This window comes from Mus caroli, chromosome 19 (genome assembly GCF_900094665.2).
Source record: "Mus caroli chromosome 19, CAROLI_EIJ_v1.1, whole genome shotgun sequence".
NCBI lineage: Eukaryota > Metazoa > Chordata > Mammalia > Rodentia > Muridae > Mus > Mus caroli.
The window spans coordinates 38858410-38874842 of NC_034588.1; the positions used below are offsets into that span (position 1 = coordinate 38858410).

The 16433-nt window shown below is 49.1% G+C and overlaps 1 protein-coding gene across 4 annotated transcripts in view; it reads left to right on the forward strand.

Annotated features, from left to right (window-relative positions):
* Positions 1 to 16433, forward strand: part of Zfyve27 (zinc finger FYVE-type containing 27) — a 23432-nt gene that overhangs the window by 4384 nt on the left and 2615 nt on the right. For 2 of the 4 annotated variants that reach the window (XM_029472673.1, XM_029472672.1), the window contains exons 3-12: positions 3774 to 3844; positions 5883 to 6084; positions 8120 to 8215; positions 9197 to 9309; positions 9940 to 10076; positions 10573 to 10644; positions 12071 to 12091; positions 12256 to 12400; positions 15646 to 15692; positions 15970 to 16051. In XM_029472673.1, coding sequence (XP_029328533.1) covers positions 3774 to 3844; positions 5883 to 6084; positions 8120 to 8215; positions 9197 to 9309; positions 9940 to 10076; positions 10573 to 10644; positions 12071 to 12091; positions 12256 to 12400; positions 15646 to 15692; positions 15970 to 16051 — 986 coding nt within the window. The remainder of the gene's footprint in view (positions 1 to 3773; positions 3845 to 5882; positions 6085 to 8119; positions 8216 to 9196; positions 9310 to 9939; positions 10077 to 10572; positions 10645 to 12070; positions 12092 to 12255; positions 12401 to 15645; positions 15693 to 15969; positions 16052 to 16433) is intronic. The other 2 variants (XM_021151604.2, XM_021151605.2) reach the window with 1 other exon arrangement.

Here is a 16433-nt window from a genome sequence, read left to right on the forward strand (position 1 = left end):
ATGGTTGTGAGCCACCATGTGGTTGCTGGGATTTGAACTCGGGACCTTCGGAAGAGCAGTCGGCGCTCTTAACCACTGAGCCATCTTGCCAGCCCAAGACTTTCTTTTCTAAAGGAAATATTGTGTCCTTAATGTGGCATGACTCCCAAGAATCACATAAAATTTGTGTCCAAAGCAGAAGAGGGGAGAGTTGTGTATGTGTATACATCAGAGGACAACTTGGAGAAGTTGACTCTCTCCTTCTATCACATGGGTCTCAGAGATGAGATTCAGGCCTGCAAGCTTGGCTGCAAGCATCTTTACCTGCTGAGCCATCTCACCAGCTCAGAGTAGGTTCTTTTTTTTTTTTTGTTTTTGTTTTTTTCGAGACAGGGTTTCTCTGTATAGCCCTGGCTGTCCTGGAGCTCACTTTGTAGACCAGGCTGTCCTCGAACTCAGAAATCCGCCTGCCTCCGCCTCCCGAGTGCTGGGATTAAAGGCGTGCGCCACCACGCCCGGCCCAGAGTAGGTTCTTAAGTTGGAACCTGTGGACAGGTTTAAGGGTTCCCTGAAGCTGCAAACAAAATTGTGTGTTCTGGCATGCTTATTCATGATAAACAAGCCTCTAGTTCCCATCAGATTGTTTTAAAGACATGCAGCTGCTTTGGTTGCCAAAGAAGATGGTAGGAGGCTGGAGGAGTGGACTGGGTTACCTTGAAGGGTGCTGTTGAGTCTATATCCTTGTTTCAGTCTAGAAGTAGGGGACCACTTCTAATTAGGATTTTTTTCTTTGAGCTCCCAGGCTAAACAAACCTGGTACATCACTTAGTAGTATTCCTTGACAAGACCGTACAGTCTCACCCACCCCTTGTGACTGTATGGCAGAGTCTAGAGATGAGAGTGAGTGCTCACAGCTGTGCTATCTGCTGTGAGATCCGTGTGCTCTGAGTGCAGGACATAGGAAGGAGGAGAGGCCTTTCTCACTTTCCTTAGCCCATGAACTTTGACTTTCCTAGAGAGCTGTGGCTGTGCATTCTGCCATTCTTACCCTGTCTGTCTGTCTGTCCCCTCTGTTTTGCCCATTTCAGGCAAAGCACCCAAGTTACATATCCCCTATTCTCCTTTTCTCTGCTGACAGAGAAAAGTGCTTCTTGGCACACTGACTTTAAGGTTTTCCATGATCTGGAATCAGAGGTCTGAGGATATTCGGAGAGCAGTGTGGCGCTGGATGGAGGGGGAGCTCCCCGCAGCTGGAGTCTCTGGATGCTGGCAGAGGGATCACTGGTCTGTGAAAGTGGCTGTCAGATTAGTTTATTCTTTTGATTGTTCTTTTTTTAGTAAAGAGAGTTTGACTGAAGAGGGACCTAATCTTGGAGTTTGGCTATTGGGTCTGGAGCCACAGTAAAATTTTAAGGCTCTTCTAGGATCAGCTGCTCCACTTTGTGGGTCTCCCAGGATCAAATTGTCAGTAAAGGCGTTAGGACAGGAGGATGGCTTTGAAGGAGAGAGGAGAGTGCCTTCACTGGCAGCGTGATGGTCTCACTTCTCAAACAGGGTGGAGCTAGACCTTTCTTACTTTCTTTTTTTTTTTAAATGTGTGTGTGTGTGTTATTTTACTTTTACCATAATGCCAACCACCTGTGGTTCTGTGACTTGGTGAAATGTGTTTGACTTGATGAGAAAGACTTCCTCATAATCTTCAGCAGAAGCTAAGAGCCCAGGCTGGGGAGATGGTTCATTTGGTAAAGCGCTTGCCGCACAAGTGAGATTACCTAGTTTTGGATCTCAGCACCTACATAAAAAGCCAGGTGTAGTGCTGTGCGCCTGGGGAGGTGGAGACCAGAGGACTCTGGGAACTTCCTGATGAGGTAGCCTGGCTGAGTTGGTGAGCTCAGGGTTCAGTTGAGACCCTGTCTTCAAAACATAAGGTGGAGGGCTGGAGAGATGGCTCAGTGGTTAAGAGCACTGACTGCTCTTCCAGAGGTCCTGAGTTCAATTCCCAGCAACCACAAGGTGGCTCTGTAATGGGATCGGATGCCCTCTTCTAGTGTGTCTGAAGACAGCAATAGCGTACTCACACATAAAATAAATAAATCTTTAAAAAAAATAATAAGGTGGAGAGTGATTAGACACATGCACAAAGTAAAAGTCCCATATTAACTAGTTGACTTAGTAGTTGTAGATTTTAAAAATTAAAACATAGGAAATACACTTATGAGCAGGCAAGATGGCTCACTGGGTAAGGCTCTTGATTCCAAGCCTAAGGGCTTGAATTCAATCCCAGAAGCTACACAATAGAGGGAGAGAACTGACTCCGTAAACTGTCCTCTGACCTCCACATGTGCACACATTGGTGCACATTTGTGCACACACAAAATATAGCAATTAACTTCTAAACAGAAAATCATGTCAGTTCTGAATGCATTGTTTGCCGGCAGTGGATGTGGTTATTTTTTTGGTCCTTGTTTCACTCCTCTGATGTCACCGTGTGTATATTGACTGAGGAGAGGATATCAGTGGCTTCATTATTACTGTCTTCTTTTTTCTTAGCTTGCTTCTTTTTATTTTACTTTATTTTTACTATGAGACAGGGTCTTATGTAGCCCATACTGACCTCCAACTAACTGTGACTGTGGCTGACCCTGAACACCTGACCCTCCTGCCTCTGCCTCCCCATGCTGGGATGACAGGCGAGGGCCTCCACACTGTGATCTGCATCTGTGCTTGTATTAAATATAAAGATGTCCCTTTCCACAGCCAAGCCAGCAGCACTGTCTTGTCCTAGGAGAGCCGACTCACTTCTTTCTCCTCTCGTTGGGGACTTGAGTATTGACATTTGGTGGTGGTGTGTGGTGGGGACTGCATCTCTTTTCAGTTCACACTGGTTGTGTTTTCTGTGTGGCAACAGCATTTCATGCTCATGTTGGGGTTTCTCCTCTCCCCCTCCACCCCCCACTTCTTAGCTCAGGACCCTGTGCTTGCTAGAAGTGCTCTATCACTGAACTAAATTTCCAATCCTTCAGTGTTAGTATAGTATAGTAGGTAGTATTTTTATCCTTTTGAATGATTATATACTTAAAACAAAGTATGATAAATTCTCAGATTGTAGAAGTAGAGAGAGAAAGTAATGGGTGGGAGGAAGTCCATGCTGCTCTTTCTCACCTTCTGTGCTGATGAGTACTTTTATGTTGGTTGGTTTTTCTACACAGGGTTTCTCTGTGTAGCCCTGGCTGTCCTGGAACTCACAGAGAACCACTCACCTGTCTCTCCTGAGTGCTGGGATTTAAGGCGTGTACTGCTGCTCCTTGTCCCTGTTGAGTTTTTGTGCAAATGGTAGACTGGGGAACTTAGAAGGTTTTGTTTTTTCCCCATATCTGTTGTTTTCTGCAGTCCAGCAAGTGGCCTGGGGGTGTGTTGATATGGTCTTAGGAAACTGTGAAATAGGATAAGGGAACCTGCTAAAAGAAGAACCTTCTTACTCAGTGCCCTTGTGTGTGTGAGAGAGAGAGAGAGCCTTACAAAACACGGGAAGCAGCAGTGACCAGGTTTCTCAACAGACGTTAGAAAGCCTCTTCCCTCTGGAAGAAAGTTCTGTGGGTCCTCTAGTGTGGTCCCCCCAGGGCTACTGTGTGTCCACTTTGTTCCTCTGCTAACCTCCTGTCTTACAGATCGACTCATGTGCATTTCTCCTGGGTTTTTTGTCTTCTCTTCTCCAGATTGGGCTGTCTGCACTGCCAGGCCTCCTTGAGGCTGGAGGAATGGCTGTCTTGTGATCAGAACTTTCTGTGTTGTAGGTGGCAGATGCCTTTGTGTTCCTTGCTGACTTGCCTGGGCCTCAACATCTTGTTCCTCACTTTGAATGAGGGTAAGAACTACTTCTTGAGGCCAATGTGTTTTTTCAAATGAATGTGGGGGAAGAGCCCTGAGGTGGGCTCAGTGGGAGGGACTACCTCTTTGCCCGTTTGCTTCTTCCTAGGTCTGTTTGATGTTGGAACACAAGCTCTGTGTGACTTTGGGCACATGATGTAGCCCATCGATGGAGACTATCTTCCTTATCTCTGAAGGGAGGATAGCAACAGTCTTTTCTCATTGACATCATGAGATGAGAGCTCGTGTGTGTGTGTGTGTGTGTGTGTGTGTGTGTGTGTGTGTAGAGCTCAGCTCAGTGCCTTACACAGATTGTAGCCAGCACACTATGGCTGCAGTCTGTGTACTGCTTGCTCCCTTTGTGGTACATCCACCTTTCCATTTTGCTTTCCTACCTAATTTAAGGGTCGTTTGTCAACATGACACGGGGTAATGGGATCAGGAGGAGGAGAGGAGGAGATTTTTTTTTTTTCCCCATATCTGTCATTTTCTCTGGTTCAGCAATTGAGCCTCGATGTGCTGGGTGGCCACCAGCAGTGGGGAGAGGCACCCACACAAAGCTACGAGGAAGATGTGTGTCTAGGTGGTGACTGTAGATGTCCTGGGTGACAGTGTCTTCTAAGGACTTCTGTAATGTATGCTGTAATCCAGACCTTTCAGGGTTGGAATTGTCAGGTACTTGTAGATAAAGCACTGCCCATCCCTTCCCCTCCAGGAGCTGAGTGAAGGCTCCAGGGCAGGATGTTCTGAGGAACTAGTCCTTTATGTGTTCTTAAATCAATTTCTCTCTCTCTCTCTCTCTCTCTCACACACACACACACACACACACACACACACTTCTTAGTATCTTCTGTTTTCTGTGGACGTACGGAATCAGTGGGTTGAAAATTTCACCAGTTCATACAAGATCATATATTTTTAGATTTTCTTTTTTTGAGGCAGGGATTCTCTGTGTAGCCCAGGCTTTCCTTAAATTTACCACATAGCCCAAGTTTGCCTGGAAGTACCTATTCTCCTGCCTCAGCCTCTCAGATTCTGGGGCTACAAATGTAACCACCGTTATAGCCAGCTTTTTTTTTTTTTTTTTTAATATTTATTTATTATAAGTACACTGTAGCTGTCTTCAGACACTCCAGAAGAGGGCGCCAGATCTCATTACGGATGATTGTAAGCCATCATGTGGTTGCCGGGAATTGAACTCAGGACCTTCGGAAGAGCAGTCGGGTGCTCTTAACCTCTGAGCCATCTCTCCAGCCCCCAGCTTTATTTTTCTTAGTTGGATTTTTCTTTGATTATATCTCCTAGGATTTCAATATTGTGTTACAGAGGAGACATTTCTGCTTTGAGTTTGTCTCTGCCTCATTATCAATCCTCAATTCTCAGGACCCCTATGTTATCCTCAAAGCCAAAGAAAAGGCTTCCAGTCTGCCTTAGTGGAAGAGAGGGCTACATTTCTATCATTGGGGAACTTCCAGCTGCACCCAGACTGCAGATGTGAACAGCTATTCTGTGTGTTGTGGCATTTTCTATTTTAGTTTATGGATATCTTGCCTACATGTATGTCTGTGTACTGTGTATGCACAGTGTGTGTGTAGGCCAGAAGAAGGCGTTGGATCCTCTGAACTGGATTTACAGACGGTGGTAAGCCACCGTGTGGGTGGCAGAAGTGAAGCCCAGGTGGCAGAGCAGCCCATACTTTTAACCACTAAACCGTCTCTCCAGCTCCTGAGACAGTTCTTAATGTGCTAAACAAGGCTGGAGTTCCTCTGTGCTCATAGGTTAGAGCTGACTTCCTCAGAGGAGACAGTGAGAGAGACAGCCACAGTCCATGGTGTGGGACAAGGTCAGTGAGGGAAACCAGAGCTGGGGTGAGCAGGCCATAGAGCGGGAGATCTGGAGTCTTCTCACCCACAGTGTGATCACATCAGGCCTCTGAGCAGGGCCTAGAGTGGGTGAGGAAGCATGCATGTGGGCGTCAGTGGGCAGGCTCCCGGGCCTCATTGACTGTTTGAATTGTAGCAGTTTTGATCTCTTAGGTGCATGGTACTCCATGGGTGCCTTGATGATTTCGGTGCCTGCCCTACTGGGCTACCTTCAGGAGGTGTGCCGGGGACAACTGCCAGAGTCGGAGCTGATGCGGAGGAAATACCACAGCATAAGGCAGGAAGACCTGCAGAGAGTTCGCCTTTCCCGAGTGCACCTTTCCCGCCCTGAGGCTGTTGCTGAGGTGAAGAGCTTGTAAGTATTGCAGGGAGGCCAGGAATGTTTGGGATCGAGCCAGTGCCACACTACAGACTACCTATGCCACAGGCTGCACTCGACTTAATCTCGTTACCGGTCCTGAGCAGAGACGCTGTTATTATCCTCCACTTACAGAGGAAGGCAGAGGCTTAGGGAGCTGTGACTGAGACTCCAGATTCAGCTACTTCCACAGCTATGCTCTTTCCCCCAGAGACACCAAGAGGGGTCTTGCTTAGGTACCGCCTTTGCAAGCCTGTGCAGGGCTTCAGCCCTACCTCTTCCACTTCTGTGCAGTGTTGGAGAGCTCAATTTTTTATGTCTCTGGTCCCTCATCTGTCAGACATAGTGCTTGGCTTACTCAGAAAGTGCTTGTGAAGATGGCTTGAGTGTGGAGTACCCAGGAATTGTTCAGTGTCAGTTATCATTACCATACTAAACATGACGTGGCTGGCACTTTGAGGAAGCAGTGCTAAGACTGCTGGGAATGTTAAGTGTGTCAACATCAGGGGCAGCGGGCATTTCCTGAGCCTTTCCTTGGATCAGGCTCCGTGGAGGCTTTTGACATCTAGTAGTGGTGATGTCAGAGCCCCGAGTCATGGGAGTGAGGGAGCTTCAGGTGTCTGGGGATCTCACACCTGCCCCCTCCACCCATAAAAAGAAACTTTTCTGTTTTCCGAGATAGGGTTTCTCTGTGTAGCCCTGGCTGTCCTGGAACTTGCTCTGTAGACCAGGCTGGCCTCGAACTCACAGAGGTCTGTCTGCCTCTGTCTTCCAACACCCTTTCTGTTTACTGCAAACATTGAGCATTTATTTCCTGAGATCAAGGACATTGTCTATGTATTCCCAGCAGAACGCTCAGAATTAGGACATTTATATTGATATATCAGTACTGTTGTCTGCTATGTAGTCCATAATCACATTTGCCAGCTGTATTGATGATGTTTTTATATTGATTTCCCTTGGTTCAGAATCCGATCTAGGATCATGTATTACATTGAAGGTTTGTTCCTTCCCTGTAGTGCTAAGATTCAATCCAAGACCTTGCCTGCCAAGCACCTCAGCCCTCATAACCTGTGTTCTGTTCATCTGGGGTGAGCAGTTCTGGGGTGAGACCTGACATACTTGATACAGCACAAGCTCGCTGTGTTGTTTGCCTTCTTGTTAGACTGAAGGGATACATTTTGAACAGGACTAAAAGTGGAGTATCATAGTCCATATCAGAGCCAAATGAGGTCAGGAAACACTAACTTTGGGCACTTGCTTAAGGTTTGTTTCCCCTTGGTTCGTAGTAATCTGTGGAGAGACTTTGAGACTGGAATATCTTGTTCCTCGTTAGCATTCACTTAGGTGCTGTAAAAGCCATTGGCGGGTCTTCCCACATCATTTTCTTCCTGGGATGGCTGAGGTAGCTCTCTGCTTACCATTCCGTTTGCATTTATCTTCTGGCATTCTGCAGTGAGGAAATGTGGTTCTCATTTGTTATCAGTATGAATGCATAGATTCTTATTTCACTCAGTGGGGTCTGATCTATCACAGCCCTTCCTTCCATTTTGGAGTGTTGTGGGTTGGCCACTGGGACCACTTTGAACTGGTTTTGTGTTCTTCCATCATATCCCCGTCATTTTTCTGTGCCACCTTACTGTATGGCACAACAGAATATTCACACTTGTCTTACACTATCCCTTCTCAGCTCTAGAAGCAGCTGTGTTTCTGGGCCTTTTGGTGGTAGAAAAGTAGTGCCTCCCAATTGTAATAAAATAATATTAATGATAATAATAATAATAACAATAATAGCAGGGACCTGAGCTGCTTCACTTCAGCAGGTTCTCCCAAGGGGGTTGGAATGGATTGGAGCATCTTTGCCAGGCCATCTTATCCCTTAGCAGTATTTACAGATGGTGACCACTGCTGACTGGCTATGCTTGTGAACCCAAGTTCCACTTTCTTGTAGCTTCTGTACTCCTGAATTTGTGACTAGGTTGGTTTGGAGGGAGCAGGGACTGTCCACTCACAGAAGCTCCTGTGTCTGCAGCTTGATCCAACTGGAAGCCTTCTTGGCCCGCCTGTGTTATACCTGTGAGTCAGCCTACCGTGTACTTCACTGGGAGAACCCCGTGGTGTCCTCACAGTGAGTAGGCCCCTTCTTTTCTACCCTGCCATCCTGTAGTAGTTGAGAGTGGATCCCTTCTGTTTCCAGTGAAGCCAATGCCTTGAAAAGGCTTCTGCCCCACCTACTTCAGGAGAAGAGTACTGCACGTCTCTAGGGTGTGGGTCTGCACATATGCTTTTGAGCTCTAAATGGTTGCTTAGGTGCCCTTTAAAAAGATAAACAGTAACAGTACTGTAATAATATATATAATAGGTTGTAGTTGCTGCTAATCAAACTGTGGTCTTCTGCAAGAGCCAAAAGTGTCCCAGGCCAATGAGCCACCTCTCTAGCCTGTATATGAGATTTCTTTCTCTTGACTAATTACATCATAAGTGGTTACAACAATGTCTTTGGAATTATAATGTGGATTGTGAATGACTGAAATTTATGAAAGTGTTCTGTTTCATTACTAGCCCTACAGTGAACATTTTATTGGACTTTAGTTTTAATTCTTTTAAATTTTCAGGAATTAACTTAAAAGATAAGAGTACTGCATAAATGAATGAGGTTTTCCTATGTCAATAATGACTCTAACTAGGTCTATCCAGGCTTTACTTTGTGCCCGTGCTCAGAAGTTCCTGTTATTGTCTTACTCTTTCTAGTGACCCCGTGAAGTAGCTGCTGTTTTAACTTTCGCTGTGTAGATGAATGAAGTAATGCTTGAGAACTAAGGCACTTGCCATAGAGACAAGTGCCAGTTTCAGGTTTCAGGCCCAAGCCTGTGTCTAGACTTCAGAGCCCAGACCCTGGAGCCAGAATGTGGGCTCCCACTTGAGACACAGTGTAGCTTCACTGGTCTCACTTGATGGAAGCCAGCGATGTGGTACTTCTGTGTGCTTTCACAGCTGTTCTACACTGGTTTGCTTGGCTGGTCTTGTCAGTTTGTGGCAGAGCTGTGTCTCACCAGGGTGCTCCCCACCATTTCCCTTCTGACTGACATTGGACTTTGTGTTCACCCAGGTTCTATGGCGCTCTTCTGGGCATGGTGTGCATGCTCTACCTGCTGCCGCTCTGCTGGGTCCTCGCCCTGTTAAATAGCACACTCTTTCTGGGAAATGGGGACTTCTTCCGAGGTAAGCTCCGAGAGCCCAGCCCGACAGCTGGGTGGGTCCTGTTTAGCTTTCCTGCTCCTGTCTGTTTGCTGTGCTTGCCACCAGGGGGCAGCTTCTCACTCTGTCTCTGGGAGGGCTGCTGCTAGATCTCTGGAAGTGTGCTGAGGTTGGGGGCTGACAGTTCTCTAAGGTGGCTGCCTTTAGAGGGGTCACCTTTCCCTTTTAAGACAGATACATCACTCTTATTGATACGGTATCTTCTAGAAGATAAGGAAGGGATCTTTTCCCTAAATTGCTACCTACTCCTGCACTGGGGCCAGCTAGATTAGCTGCCACATCTCTGTGTGACCCCTGCGTCTGCTGTCTGGCTTCTGGATGCTGGGCAGTCTGGGGAGGCCTGTGCCTGGATGGTTGCTTGCTTTGTCTCCTCTTTCTGTCCTTAGTTTATGGAGCACTCGCTGAACTGGATCACTGGCCGACTCTTTGTAGCCTGGGGCAGGTGTGATGGAGAAGACTTCCAGAGCACCACTTACTGTGTCTCTGTCTGGGGAATTCTTCCTAGAGTTTTTTAAGATTAAAGGTGTGGCGTGCTCCAGCACACCACTCACTGTGTCCTATCACCTCCAACCCTGTTTTGCATCCCCTTGGCAGTGGTGTGTGAGTACAGGGCCTGTCTGCAGAGGCGGATGAACCCCCAGCAGGAAGAGTGTGCCTGTGAGAGCTCAGCACTACAGGGGGCCGGAGGGAGGGGCCTGCTGGACAGCTCACCTGCCCCTACACCCACGGAGGTGAGTGCCTCCCCACTGGCAGGGCCTGTTGCCTGTCTGCGAGGGCCTTTCCCTCCCTCTTGTTCTTAGCGATGTGTTTATGAGGCACAGCTTCTGGGCCAGAGCTGAGGGGCTTCTGCCTGCCAGTGAGGGGCTTCTCCATGTCCAGTGCCTCTTTAGGTGCCCTGTGGGGTGTGCCGTAAGAATGGGGCTGAGATATTCCCTGTGGCAGGACAGAAGGCTAGACACAGAGTGAGTGCCAGAGGCTTTTAGCTAGAAGGTAGGGCTTGGTTGTTGGCTACTGTTGGTCCAGCAGTGCCTTGTTCTGTGGCCTGGCCTGTGGAGTTGGAGGGTCCTCCTTGGTGTAATTTTCATCTTTCTTGCAGCTATGCAGTTTTCATGGGGGTGGGATCTAGGGTTTTGGAGCCTAGCCACTGGCTCTCAGCAGATGGCTCTCTACTATAGGGACCACGATTGCCAATCTTCCTCCATTTTGCCAGAGAATCTTTCTTCCTAGGACCTCACGCCAGGCAGTGTGGAGGAAGCTGAGGAGGCTGAGCCAGATGAGGAGTTCAAAGATGCAATTGAGGTGGGTGGCCCTCTCCCAGTCCTCTCTACTGACCAGGCCAGATATTGGGTGGAATGAGAGTTGTGTGTGTGTGTCTGTGTTTTTCTAACATCCACATGGGGGGCCAGAACTCGCTGAGCTAGAACTCACTGGTTGAAACAGTACCACTGGCTCCTTCTACCCTCATCTGTCCTGGATGCCCAGGCAGGGCTGGCACTGCTGGCTTGTTGCAAGCCACTGTTGGGTGTTGGTGGTTTGTCACCTGGGTTGGAGGTCATGATGTCAGGGGTATGTTTGCGGAAGGTCCGGCCTTGTGTCTTGGCCTTTCTGTGTACTAAGGTCCATAGATGTCCCCTTGGGAGGTTGGGGAGAGTGGTTACATGGCCAAGCACTAGTTCAGGGAAAGTTCAGCAACCTTGATTAAGACAGTGATTTAGACTGGTAGTTTGAAGATGTGTTTTATTTGGCTTGTATACTTTAAAAAAAGAATCCTTTGAGCCAGTGGATAAAACAGGGCAAATTTTAGTTAGAAATTTAGATAGAAAATGTACCCTTGAAACTTTCCTAGTGTCTCTGAGTCTGCAGCAGCCACTATAGCCGAGGGCCATCGTCTCCTGTTAGATAAGTCACATGGGCTAGCAAGATGGCTCAGTGGGGAGAAGTGCCGGTTGCTAAGCCTGCGACCTGAGTTTGATTCCCACAACCTACCTTGTAGCAGTTCCTTGCAGAAGGGAACTGACACTGGAAAGTTGTCCTCTGCCCTTCATCCGTGTTCTGTGGCACACACATGTACAAACATAATAAGTGAACGTAGGTATCTCATATGCTGCAGTTCTCGAGTTGTCCTGCACTCCCTGCCCTCTGCTTACTGAGCCTCTGACTGTTGTCCCTGTGCCACTGCTGCTTGTCACTTATGTCCCCCTGGAAAGGGGGAGGTTGTTTGCGGAACAAGAGTCTTGTGAATGTAACTAGGCCCTGGATGCACAGCTGACTTCCTCCTCCCAGGCCTGCCTCTTCTGCCATTTTATTTGTGAGTGCTATAGACTTCCTCGGGTTGAGAATGGTGTAGGCTATGAGTCTGGAGAGGGTGCGGTGCTATGGTGGGGGTTTCAAGCCTTTTCTTTATGACCCAAGTAAGGAACACATTTGTATCTCCAGCCCTGGTTTATCCTTTGCTCTGTAATCTGTGGAACTAAGGGAGACTTAGCCCGACACTTAGCTGCTGTTAGGGTGCTTCCTTTCTTACCTGTTCTGTTGAACTGTATGATGGCCTGCAGGAGTAGCGTCGGCTTCCTCTGAGAGCACGCCTGTTGATGTCCCCTTGCGGGACGTGCTTAGAGCTCAGCAGGCACAGCTGTTCCCCTGCCCCCTCCTGTTTCTCCCTTCCTGCTATCTCTTTGTTTCTTCTTCTTTTTCTTCTTCTTCTTCCCTGCACCCTGGGAGGCAGGAGACCCACCTGGTGGTGCTGGTAAGTAGGAGCAGGGTGAAAGGGATGGGGCCGGGCTGGGCAGGCTGAGCCCTGCTGAGTTAGCTGTGCCACACTTGGTGGGGCCCACCATGCCCAGGTGCCTTCGCATGCAGGGCCTGGGATGTTGTAGGTGACGGGCAGAGTGGAATAGGCTGTTCTCATAGGAGGATGAAGAGGGCACCCCGTGCCCAGCAGAGGATGAGCTGACCCTGCAGGACAATGGATTCCTCAGCAAGAATGAGGTGCTGCGCAGTAAGGTGTCCCGGCTTACGGAGCGGCTCCGCAAGCGTTACCCAACCAATAACTTCGGTATGGCCAAAGAAATGGTTTGGAGGTGGGGATATGGTGTTAGGGCTGGTGGGACTCGTGGAGTGGGGGGAACATCTGGGCCACAGGGACAGAATCCAAGATTTGTGGGCACTGGTAAAGCTCTCTGTGGAACCTTGGGAAATAAACATGTCTTGGAAGTATGAGTGTGGAGTGAGTGGTCTCTTCATGTCTTCCTCTCATTGAATATCAGTTGACAGGAAGACAAGGTGCTCATAGGCCCAGGCTGCAGAGAGCTGTGGTTCTGAGGCTATAGAGTGACTGCTAATTGTAGCTCAACTAGTGTCCTTGGGCAAATTATGCCTCAGGTTTTACCCTTCTGAAAGAGTAGTGGTGGTTGAGTTGTGGATTTTATGATGGTGTATGCCAAGTCAGCACAGGTCCTGCCTGCCTCTTCGTACTGGGTGCTGTTTATGTGGGAGGTGCTGGTTGGGCTTCTGGATGCCCGAGAGCCCATCCTGGTCTTTGTGGTCTGGCTTTATGCAGTGAAGGGCACCTTCTTCTGGGCATGGTAGTTTTTTTTCGGGCACTTCTAGCCAAAGTTGTAGTTTGGTAAGCTAGTCTTTTCTTAGGGTTGTGGGTAGGTCAAGATCTTGAAGGGTGTGTTTGACTCTGAGCCCAGGTTGGGACCCTGGCTTTGATTTGGCCCTGAGAGCAGAGCCAGCTAAAGTCCTGGTGAGAGCCTGGAGTAGCTGCTTACTGAGAGTCACTATGGCCTCGGATTGTGTGTTTCAGTGTTTAGTGAGCTCTAAGTCTGTGGAGGGAGGGGAAATCCATGGATTTATCTTCAGGAACTTGAGGGGCCTCTGTGGCTTGCCTTCTTGCCCCTTACTAGTGTGGTTGTCTTTTCAGGATTAGATGTCCTAGGCCTGCTGTTTGTGTCTGTGTTCATATCCCTAGGTACACAGAATTCCTTTTACCTTTGTTGACTATTGGCTTTGGTAGACAGGCAGGCTCAGGTCCTTTCATAAGCTCACTCTCATTTCTCTGGTGGATGGGATAGGGCGAGACAGGCTCTGGGCCCAGGAGCAGATGGGTCGAGAGGTTCCAAATGCAAAGGGGTTACTGCTGTTGGTCCAGCAAGTGACATTTTGTCTTTGTGCATTGTAAGTAGAGGCAGTGAGAAGTTCCTGTTTTGCAGAGGGGTAACCTGAGGTCACCTAAGAGCTTTATCTCACAGGGGGAGCTGGGCTTCAACTGCAGGTCATCGGATTCCACTCTGGGTCCTGTTTGCCACCTCATCTGTCCTGTGACTTCTCTTAGCTCTGATGTTTAGGAGTGCCTTGTATAGTGTTAGTCCTGTCTTCAGACCTGGGTTTTTGGGTCAGATTCTCCTCACCTGGATAGGCAGAGGCCATATAGGTGTCTGAGGGCGGCCTTTTTGGCTCTTCCCTGCCTCTCCCCCTTGCTACAGTGCCTATGTTCCTTTGTTAGTAGGGCCTGTTCTCTACCTTGAGGGCAGGTGTGACATTCTGCTTCCAAGATGTTGGCCCCTGGGTCCAGGTTCCCAGATCAGCCTTGGGTAGGCTGCTCTGAGATCTCTCTTAGTCCTTCCAGACTGCCATAAGAAAATACACCATGCTGCGTGCTTCATAGATGAAGCAAATGTCATTTCTCACCATTGCTGAAACTGAGGTCTAAGTTGTGCCAGCACAACTGGGTCCGGGTAATAGATGGCACCCTTTTGCTGGCTCCTCAGGGAGACATGACAAAGTGCTGTCCAGGGCCTCCATTATAAGAGCAGTGTTCTCACTCATGAGTGCTCTGCCAGTCACTCACTAAAGGCCCCACTTTGTGATACCATTGCCTGGGGATTAGGATTCAATATATGAACTTTAGGGGACCTTCCATTCTGGCTGTCAGTAGATGACGTGGGTCTTTGGGAGGGATGAGATGAGGGCTTCCTCTGGAGCCTCCACGTGAGTCTTGGTGGAGCTACCAAGGGTCCAGGCACCCCTGTCCTAGCGATCACTGCCCTGGTGGGTCCTGCCCTGCCCTTCTCTCTTCACAGTAGGGTCACTAGGTGGTGAGTCGAGGGGGATGAGTATAAGAATGTGGCTGAGAATGGGCAGAGTGGCTAGGCTTGGGAGGAGCAGGACTGTTCTCTGTCACTGTGTGATCTGATGTCAGCTTTCAACCTAGATGTGCATGGGGACTGTGTAGCCCTGGCTCTCCGTCTACTTCTGAGGAGCTCTTGGACATGGGCTCTTTGTCCTGTCCAGTGTTCTGTCACCATGCTGAATAGGGTGCTTTCCTCTGTTCTTGGCGGAGGAGCCATAGTCAGTGAGCATGTTTTCTTATCCCGCTAGCATCCTGGAGTTTGTGTTCTCTCTGTCCTTTACATGGCTGTGAGAGGTCCAACAGCAAAGGGATGTTTACCTCAGATACCTCAGCCTTGCTCCCCTGGCTCCATAGTCTATTATCCTTGATCCCAGGGAGCGTCTTTTAGCAAGAGCTGTGGGCAATCCTGGCTGACTAGGAAGGAACTTTGGGACTGTCACGGGCAAACATGTTACCCAGGAGCACAGTTGTTCTGTCTGCTGCTGCCTGCTGCCTGCAAGGTCATAGCAGGCCCCAGAACCCATCTCTCATCTCTCCTCCATCCGCCCCAACTGCCAGTCGTCACCCGAGCTGCTCTGGCTGCTCTGCCACAGTCTGAAGCTCCTCCGTCTCCCTGTACTTGTGGCTTAGGAAGGCTTGTGTTGCTGCTTGCCCCCAGTGCTTGAGAGCCTGCCCTTCATGTCATGTTGGAAGGTGCCCTGTTTCAAGCTTTCTCTTGGGATCTTCTGATGACAGAAAGGAGGAGTTTGTGTTTCTTGGAGGCATATCTGTCCCTCGCTGTGGACAGATGTTTGGAAGGAGACATTATGAAAGGGTCACATCTAGTAGGCTTCATTGAGGATGCTGGGGTCCAGGTCCATGTTGGCTTGGCTAGATTTCAGTGGGGAGATTCTCTGGGTGTTCCTTGATTATCTGCCAAGCTTGTGAGTGTGTGTGGCACTTGGTGTTGGGAGTGTGCAAGGACTCGATCTGTGTGTAGCTTGGTGAAAGCTGCTCTGAGGAGCTGGCGCCTTTACTTATTTTAAATACACATATTGCTCTCTGCACCCAGCTAAGATGCTGGGCTGTGCCTGGCTGGGTCCTGAGTGGCCCAGTTAGAGTCAGGAACAATTTGGGTTGAGTGACCTGGGCTGGATCGTAGCTCAGCTGCTGCCTTTGTCTCTCAGGGAACTGTGCAGGCTGTGCCGCCACCTTCTCCGTGCTGAAGAAGAGGGTGAGTCTGCTGGTGTTTGCTGGGGCAGTGTGCTGTGACTGGGGCTGATGCACGACTTGAGGAGAGTCAGCAATAGAGTCTAAGCCCTCATTCGAGTCACAGGACCAGTGCCCTCTGTTTGCTAAGGCCCACACCCTTATCAGCCTTCTGTTGGCTGTTTTGTCCTGTCTCATCCCACCCACTGAGGCCCCTCTTAGTTGTATAGAATTGGAGGGAGCACTGGGGTGTCAGGTGCCTGAGGGTGGGCTCCATCTGACACTGTTGTTCCCGTCTACAGCGGAGCTGCAGCAACTGTGGGAACAGCTTCTGCTCGCGGTGCTGCTCCTTCAAGGTGCCCAGGTCCTCTATGGGAGCCACAGGTGAGCGGGGCAGTGAGGAGGCCAGAGAGGCGGCCTGTGGGAAGGACTGAGGCGGCCCTGCACAGAGCAAGACAGCTCCCTGAGTCTCCTCTTTCCTCCCAGAGGAGACCACCTGGTTGAATCTTATTTCATTACCCCAGGTTCATTTTTAACAGAATCAAAGTAACTTCTCTTCCTTTTCTAAATGCTGTGTATGTTTGTTGTAAATAAAACCTGTAGATGAGCAGAAGGAAGTCCTCCCCTGCCCCTATGTTCCTGACAGGGAGGTCGGGGACGGGCAGAAGAGAGCATGGATGTGCAAACGCAGGAAGCATGAGTGTGCACACGTAGGAAGCGTGAGTGTGTACATACAGGAGCATGGGCGTGCACATACAGGAGCATG